General features: G+C 42.3%; 1 protein-coding gene across 7 annotated transcripts in view; it reads left to right on the forward strand.

The window, feature by feature from the left end:
* The window catches only part of LCLAT1 (lysocardiolipin acyltransferase 1), a 259,010-nt gene extending 250,934 nt beyond the window's left edge, over nt 1-8,076 (forward strand). For 5 of the 7 annotated variants that reach the window (XM_077134977.1, XM_077134975.1, XM_077134978.1 and 2 more), the window contains one exon: nt 1,555-8,074. In XM_077134977.1, the coding sequence (XP_076991092.1) occupies nt 1,555-2,057 (503 nt within the window). In that variant the 3' untranslated portion in view covers nt 2,058-8,074. Of the gene's footprint in view, nt 1-1,554 lie in introns of all 7 variants that reach the window. The other 2 variants (XM_077134981.1, XM_077134980.1) reach the window with 2 other exon arrangements.
* The last annotated feature ends 421 nt before the right edge of the window (nt 8,077-8,497 follow it).

The raw sequence follows: 8,497 nt of genomic DNA on the forward strand, positions 1-8,497 counted from the left end.
ATTGCAGTGTAATGGAAACTGATAAGAAAACATCTACAGAAGACTTGAAGTAGCGCGTGCACATGCACACACACACACACACAAAGAGCAACCACAACAGGAAGGGTACAGCTTTCAGGTTCCGCAGGAAGTTTGCAGCATGTCTTTATTACCACTAGTGTGGCAAATTTAAAGGGAGTGAAATCACAGATCTTAGATGTACAGTTTGATGATTTTGACAAATGTAAACAACCTGTAATTCACACCCTATTCAAGATATAGAACATTTCTGTCACCAGAAAATTTCCCCACTCCTTTCCCATCAATTCTCACCTCCAGAGGTAACCACTGTTCTAATTTCTGTCACCACAGATTAGTTTTGTCTGCTTCATATAGTTCCACAACGAATCAGAAGTCTCTCCCTGAATATAACTTAGTGAGTAAGAGAGCAGCATTCAGAGAGTAGACGCAGTCCACTGGACACTCCTGGGCAGAATGCTTCACTTCTCTGGGCCTGTGTGTACAGGGATCGATGAAGTGGTCTGCATGGTCCCTTCCAGATCTAATGTTCCTTTTTTATTTCTCCCCTCAAGAACAGAGTTCACATTCTGATCTGTACCAACATGAAGGCCTTTACCCTATGCCTCCAGCCTCCCTTAGTAACCTTCTCCCCTGGACTTCTGCCGGGAAGGGCGCCATGGCTCCACCTGCCTGGCCAGCGTCCTCAGCCCAGTCTCCTATGCGCTGCCTCCCAGCCAGGGCTGACCTCGTTCCCGATGCCCTCTCACCCCTAGGATGGTCCCACATGATGCCGTTCAGTGTGCTCAGGGCTCTTCAGTGACCGTGCTGTGGAGGAATCGAGGTTGGGGGCCTGGCCTCACTTCTTTCCATCTTCAGTATCTGAAATAGGACTTTGCTGAAAACACTTAACCCCAAAGTAATTAGCCAATTAATCATGAGATTGCTGAGGATGATGGAATACTGAGGCAGGGTCTTATTCAGACTTCAAGTTTATGTTTTTAAAAATAAAAAAATCTTATATAAGTTTCCATGTTTTTAAAAATAAAAAAATCTTGTGTAAGTTTCCATGTGTTTCTGACCACTTCATCAAATCCAAAATTCTGAGTTTTTATTTTCCATAGTTGTCATGGAAATATTGGGTTAAAGGTGAAAAGCTTTGTTTTTTTTCATTTAGGGGTAATTTAATGGACGGTTTCAAAAGTAGTGAATCCTCTTAGGTAAGAAGCTAGCCCTGTGCTCTTTAATTCCTAACTCAAATCTGACTTAATGTGCTCATCCGATTAGTTTTAGGAGGGCAGATCACTGATTCTGCAAATGAAGACAGTTTCTTTCTAAAGCTCTTTGTTGTATTCAGCAAGCAGGAAAAAACTGAAAATGACTGGTAAATATTGACCGACGTGCCCAGGAACACTGGTGTTTGTAGCCCGTGTTTGTTCATGGTGGTTCTTGCTGTTGTGGTTGTGGTGTGTTTGGCTCTGCCTTGCAGTGTGAATGCACATTACCACCCAAACTGATCATTGCTCAGTCTGTATTTTTATCTTCTCCAAAACCTAGGTAAGAATCTTGATGCCGTTCATGACATCACTGTGGCATATCCTCGCAATATTCCTCAAACAGAGAAGCACCTCCTCAGTGGAAATTTTCCCAAGGAAATCCACTTCCATGTCCACCGTTACCCAATAGACAGCCTCCCCACGTCCAAGGAAGAGCTTCAACTCTGGTGCCACAAGCGGTGGGAAGAGAAGGAAGAGAGGCTTCGTTCCTTCTATCAAGGGGAGAAGAATTTTTGCTTTACTGGACATAGCATAATTCCACCTTGCAAGTCTGAACTCAGGGTCCTTGTGGTTAAAATGCTGTCTATATTGTACTGGACCGTGTTCAGCCCTGCAATGTGCCTACTCATATATTTGTACAGTCTTGTCCGGTGGTATTTCCTAGTCACCGTTGTCATCTTTGTGCTGCAGGAGAGACTGTTTGGTGGACTGGAGATCATTGAACTTGCATGTCACCGATTTTTACGTAACCAGCCACATTTAAACTCGAAGAAAAAGGAGTAAGATTTTAAGGTTCACAATGTAAAATTAAAAGCCTAGGGGACATTTTGGAAATGTTTTAAGCCTTTATAAAATGAGGTCCATTTTTGCACGACTATGTCAAATATTTCTTACTACCATCATTATTTGTTAAAGATATTTTGCACTTAATTTTGTGGGAAAAATATTGCTACACACACAGTTTTTTTTTTAAATCTCTGAATGTAATTTTGATACTGCTTATTAGTAGGGAGCTATTGCTGTAAAATAACTTGGGCCAGAGAACTAAACAACCATCAGGCTATTTATAGACAAGATACACACAAGTTTTTCTTAAAAGCCCAATCCTATGACCTAACTTGCTGGACAGGAAGGCATATCTGGAACTCGTGAGCACTGGCCCAGAGCAAGTGCTGGTACTTGACTGCCCAGGTCACCTCATCAGGGTGCGTGCCTCTCCTCCTGGCACCCCCAGCTGAGGTAGCCCAGGCCTTCTTCCTCACTACTGCCTTCGCACCCCCGCCTACGCCAATCCAACCCTTTGCTTCATCCCTTAGGACCAGAACACGGAGATTCCTTGTCCTTAAACTAGTCAGACATTTTGATAGGAGGCCCTTCCTTATCCTCAAAATCTTGGCATTTAGCCTTGTGCTGACCTAGACATCAGAAGACCACCCGTGCCCTTTTTCACGTGAGAAATGAGACCTGGATATGTCAGGAAGCATACTGATACAGATTCTCTGCTTTGAAAGCTTAGTTTGAATTTTAAGAGATAGGAATTCATGCAGTTTCATTCTATACTCATACTTCATCTTGCATGTTTAATGTTGGTTTCCTTACCATTTGTTGTCAGGATAGGTTTTTCTGCATTAAAAATTATATACATAAAATCATGCTTTTCCAAAGGAAAGCTTGGAAGAACATTCTGTTATTGCAGTCAGAAACTGTGTCTTTTGAAGTTGTGTATGTTTTGAAATATTTCTTTAAAATCTATCAAAAAGGGCAGGTTTATTGTGTTTTTTGTATCTGTGTGGGTATCTAGCTTTTGCTATTAAAACAACAAAATTGCTTACCAACAGGCAGTAACGATTTATCCTAAATTATACAACTCTAATAGCCTTGACAGTTTTACTCATAAAACTGAACTGATAATACAGAAATGAATCCTTTTTAATGATATAGCAAGAGATCTCTTTCTTTTAATGTCAGGCTTTCTCTTCCAAAAGTAGTATTAACACTTTTGACTAACCATTCACCTGCTAGTCCTATCACTGGGACTCAGTAGAAAATACAGCAAAATAGCAGAACTGGTCTCCTTCTGAGGCAGAAATGTATCATTGTGTTTTTCCTCTGTTAGAGCTGTGCATGACTCTTTTCTTTGTCGTGTAATAGGTATGCTAGTCAGAGCAACAGAAAATATGAGGCAATTAAAAGTCTTAAGTTGTTAGCAAATCTGTCAACTTTACTCATGCATTGAACCAGCCTGAGAAGCTACTTAATGCTTTGTGTGTTCTTTTGGCATGAATGCCTTCTCTTTAATTACACTGCATTTTGCTTGACAGTGACTTGTACCCAACAATTGAAATGTGTATTGCCATGAGAGGTAAGTACATCGTGAGCTGAACTTACCAAGCAGATTCTTTCAGAATGTACTGTTTGGGGCAGAGCAGTGTTGACACATCAGTTTTATTGGGAGAGTATTAACAAGTACTCTTATTGTAATGCACCAACCTATATTTAATTGCCCCCTACAAGCTGCTTTTAATCCTTTGGGGAGCTACTAATAAGTTATTATTAGTTATTAAGCACATCTGCTCCAACTCTTCTGTTTAACTTTGTGGTTTTTAAGAGTTTTCTTTTTTTCACCTTTAATGAAAGATCTTTCTAATTTAGTTTTCTCTCAGCCTTCCTTTGGCTATATTTGGAAAGACAGAAATAGTTTAGCAGTAGGATTGCATCTGTAGGGTTGGAGAGAAAAGCTGTGCTTTCTGCTGGAAGGTGTTTGTGGTGCAGCCCATTCAAGCTTCCCTTCTGCCCTTCAGATTTAACTCGGAAACTTTAAAAGGGAAACTCCTTTTCTTTCTTTTTTAATATATTTTTGTTTTAATCATAGAAAACAGGCTTAAGATAAGATGCAAGTTTTATCTTATCCTAAATTCATTATTGTAAAGCCCTAAAACTGGAGGAATAGACATTGTACTTGCTTGAGGAATTAGAAATGATAAATTTAAAAAGAAAAGAAGTACTGTTTTATTGTTGTTGTTTTGCAATAAGGTTTCGTAAATTGGATGTGTTTCTCTACGCATTTATCTGTTAAAGCCTTTTTGTGTTTAGTTTAAAAATTTTTAAAGAAATATACAGTTAATGGCTTGGAACTTAGAGCTACTGAAAATGATGCCAAGATGTCAAGTACAAATTAATTTAACTTCAGGAATTCAGGCCTCAGGAACGACCAGTTCCGCACTGCCCACCCCACCACTCTGGACACAGAGCCGCTGCTGGTCTCGCTGCAGTAAGACCTGGAGTTCCTCCCTCCACAGTGCCCCTTCGGGCCTTCAGAGGTGGATTCACTGGACTTGAAATTTTTGCAGTGCTTTATGTCCAGTTGTTAAATCTTTAATTTACCATTCTGTAAAGATTTTAATAAGTATGGTTTATATGGGACATGAACCATTATCCTTTAAATTTGAAACTAAAAGAAAGCATCTTGATTAGATGATAAGTTATCTTACAAGACATCTTTATTGAAACAAACCAAAATAATTTTAAAATTCATTAGAAAATTATGGTAACAGCTAACTGAAAAAAAATTGTTAGAGCCCATACATTAGGGCTCCTAATAAAGTCCTTCCTTGTTTGTTGTTATATGACTGAAATGCAGATGAGGGGAAGATAACTTCCACTTGAGTCCCTTTGAGATGCATTATTTCAACAGCTCGTTGTCTTCTAATGGTAGCCCTCACCAAGACTGAGGTCAACAGAGCGAGAGCCGTTCCCATCTCCCCTGGGCTTCAGGTTCTGGCCCAGCCACAATACCCTTGTGTGCTTTCATAGTCTAGACTCCACTCGAGGGAGCCTGCTGGTACTGAATTGTTTACATTTCCTCATGTAAATAATGTGCTTTCAGCACCTTAATTACGGGTCCCTTTCTTTTCCTTGTTCTAGGAATTCTGCAATGTGCTTCTTAGGTAAAGTTCTCTTTTTGCTACCTTAGGTAAAGTTCTCTTTTTTCTCTATTTCACCTGGGTGAAAATAGTTTGTGAACACTGGTCACTGTAGTTGGTAAGCACTGCTTGTGATAACATCTCGAGAAGAGCACTTGATTCTGAGCTAGTGGTTAATGCTTTGAGCTGTCACTTATCCTGTAGAAAACAAAAACAGTTTTGTCACATGATGAGGTTCAGATTAGTTAGATATGGCCCTAAAGTTGTCTTGTACTTACCTTGAGTTTTTATTTCAGAAGAGAATCTTGATTTTGGTAATTCATTTTTTTAAAAGAGCATTATGTGCAAAACACCAGGTTTTAAAAATAATTCACAGGATGGCCTTAGTTTTCAGTGTACACTGTGTATTTGTGAGTTGTGTTATCTGTAATATATATCCCAGAATAAAGTGGAGTGAACAGGTTACGAGTGCTACTTTGTTTTCCCACATTGTTTTAGGATATGCTGAAACGAGTTGGGACTCATTCCTTCACCCCTAATGAAAAAGAGGGGCTCAAACAAAAAGCAAATTACCATCTCAGTGAATGAAAAAGTCCAGGGAGCACAGTTGAATTCAGAACCTAAAGAATGTCATCAGAACTTGATTTTACTCCATCTATCAGTTCAACCCTGTTGTTAAGGGAAATTTGGTCATTCTACAGGTGTGAGGCTCTTATGGGAAATATCAGCACTGCCAGCTGTTAGATGTAAATGGGACTCTCGCTTCCTACCCCTCACCTCACTGCCGGAAAGTATATCATTAGGAAAGCAAATCTTGGACCAAAACCTGATAAATGTATAAAAATATAGTTGGCAAACAGACCTACACATGAAAGAAAAGCCTGGTAACTATTCTTGTAATCTCTGCAGTGTCCTCACCTGTCTTCATATTCTCTGGTGAGCACGATGCACGAAAGAGAAACTCAGTATTCCCTCTGGCAAAGGGGATTGTAGGAGTAAGAGCACAAACCTGGGCCCCTGAGCTTGTGGAATTCTTATACTCTATGTCCAATTGTTAAATCTTTAATTTACCATTCTGTAAGATTTTAAATTTAAGCAGAGGGAAAGAAATGAGTATAATCTTTCTAGCCACCCACCTATCTTCAACTCATTTCATTGATAATTTACTTCGAGAGTTTACCTCCCACAAGAAACTGGATTTCTGATGACAGTACTGTAGGGTGTACACAACACCCGTTTCCTGCTGAAGCGTTTTTAAAGGGAAATACTGAAGAGACAGCTCCTGCTGTCCCACTGTGTTGAACTTGTTCCCAGGCTCCACATGGCGGCAGGATGCCTGCAGCCTCTTTAGCCTGTATCCTCTCAGGTTCAAGTCCAGTGGGAAAGAGAGGGAGAGACTACTTCCCCCGTGGCTCACCAGACGTCCTGGAATGAGGCCTCAGAGCTCAGCCCTGGACTCTCAGTCTTGCCCAGGCCGCCATGCCCTGGGTTGGAGCCCTGGGACCACAGGGACCATAAGGACCAAGGGTGGGGGACGGACGCATATGAAGACAAAAATCAAGAAGTGTTACTGAGAAGAGGATGAATTGATGCTGGATAAACATCAATTGTGGATGGCCACAAATGTCCTCATAACTACTAGACTTCCCCAACTCCCCAGAGCGTCCAGAGCAAATCGGCATGACTTACAGAGAGGCTCCCTGGCCTTCTGCACAGGGAGAGACGCCAAGAGGCTCAGCGGCCTTCTCCATCAACTCCAGGGGATATCTGGGAATCCAAGGATTCTCCATAGTTGTGCATGGACGATCTAATCAATAACTTAGTCCATCTGAATTCCTCAGTCCTTGCCTTTTCACAGATCACTGACACTTAAACAATGCAGAATTGAAACTCCAACTTCTTTCCTTCTAAGAGAAATTTCAGCGACTACCACAGCTCTAACATCTCCCTGTTGACTGACACAGTTCTCATTCATCCCACACTACAGACTCAGAATCAGGCAGGATCACTTTTTCTTCCCTCCCCAGCCTTGACATTCAAGCCGTCACTTCACCGCCTGGGGTTTCCTCTTCACGGCCACCCTTCCTTTCCTTTCTGTACACCACGCCTACTGTGCCAGGCTGGACTAGACTGGGAGCTCCCTACCAGCTCTGCCTGATGCCAGGGTTTCCCCAGGCCAATCTCAGTGCATTGGACCCATCGATTTTATCACTGCACCAACTTAATCACAAACCTCAGCATCGTCCCACTGACTGGAGGAGAGTCTGGGCCCCTCTGCCTGCCTTGGTTCCTCCCAACCTGGCCCCATCTTGTTCTCAGGCTCACCCAACCCCTCCCCATGAACCAAGAGCACAGCTGCTGAGCAGACGCACCGGCTTGTGATTGCCTTGCCCCTGTATAGAGGCTCTGTAGGGGTTTCAGACTAGCTGGTAGTGCGATTCTGAGAAATTGTTGCACAGGGACAAGGGACCACAACTTTCCCCATACCCATATATCCCTCCTGACTGACACTAGGAATTTTTCATACCGTGGGCAGGCTAGGCAAAGGGTCCATCTGCTCTTTAGGTTCCGTAGGATCTCAACTCAAACTGCAAAATGCTCAGTAGTGACCAGTGCTTGCCAGGTAATCGCAGCAGGCTGGGTTCCCCTGATTGGCCTCTGCGGGTGCAGGTCATGGGCAAAGAACGGTGACGGGTTGAGTGAGGCTCCTTGACTGATGGGAGGTTTGGCCAGCAGCCCCATGACAGCACGGAAGGGGCGTTGAGGAAGCATGAGCTCACTCGGAGGAGGTGGGAGTGCAAAGAGCTTACATGTCCTCTACTTGTTCCTCCTTTAGAGGACTCCATCCTTCCTGAGGATACACAAAACTGGGAGAGCCAGCCATGCTGCTCGGAAGCGTTTCCAAGCAAGCCTTGGATTCCACATCTGAGAAATGGAGGAAATGCCCTTGATGTAGCTTCTTTCCATTACAGAGGAATATCTTGAAACTCAAATGAAAGAATGAATAAAAAAGGATCATGGATTTTCATTCATTTTCTGTCAAACCTTCTGACGGTGTGGCCTCGGCCCACCTACACAGTAGACTGCACCCCACACAGGACAATTTGGGGTGCACAACAGCCCTGTATGCCCTGCCCTCTGATGAGGTGGTTTCTAGGGACAAACAAAACAAAAAATTGAAAAAAAAAATTCAACAAATGGTGCTGCGATAATGGTATACTCACATGGAAAAATAATGAAATGTGACCCCACCATACAGCACGCAAAAAAAAATAAATAACTATTGAGGATCCAAAGAGA

This window comes from Tamandua tetradactyla, chromosome 17, assembly GCF_023851605.1.
Source record: "Tamandua tetradactyla isolate mTamTet1 chromosome 17, mTamTet1.pri, whole genome shotgun sequence".
Taxonomy (NCBI): domain Eukaryota; kingdom Metazoa; phylum Chordata; class Mammalia; order Pilosa; family Myrmecophagidae; genus Tamandua; species Tamandua tetradactyla.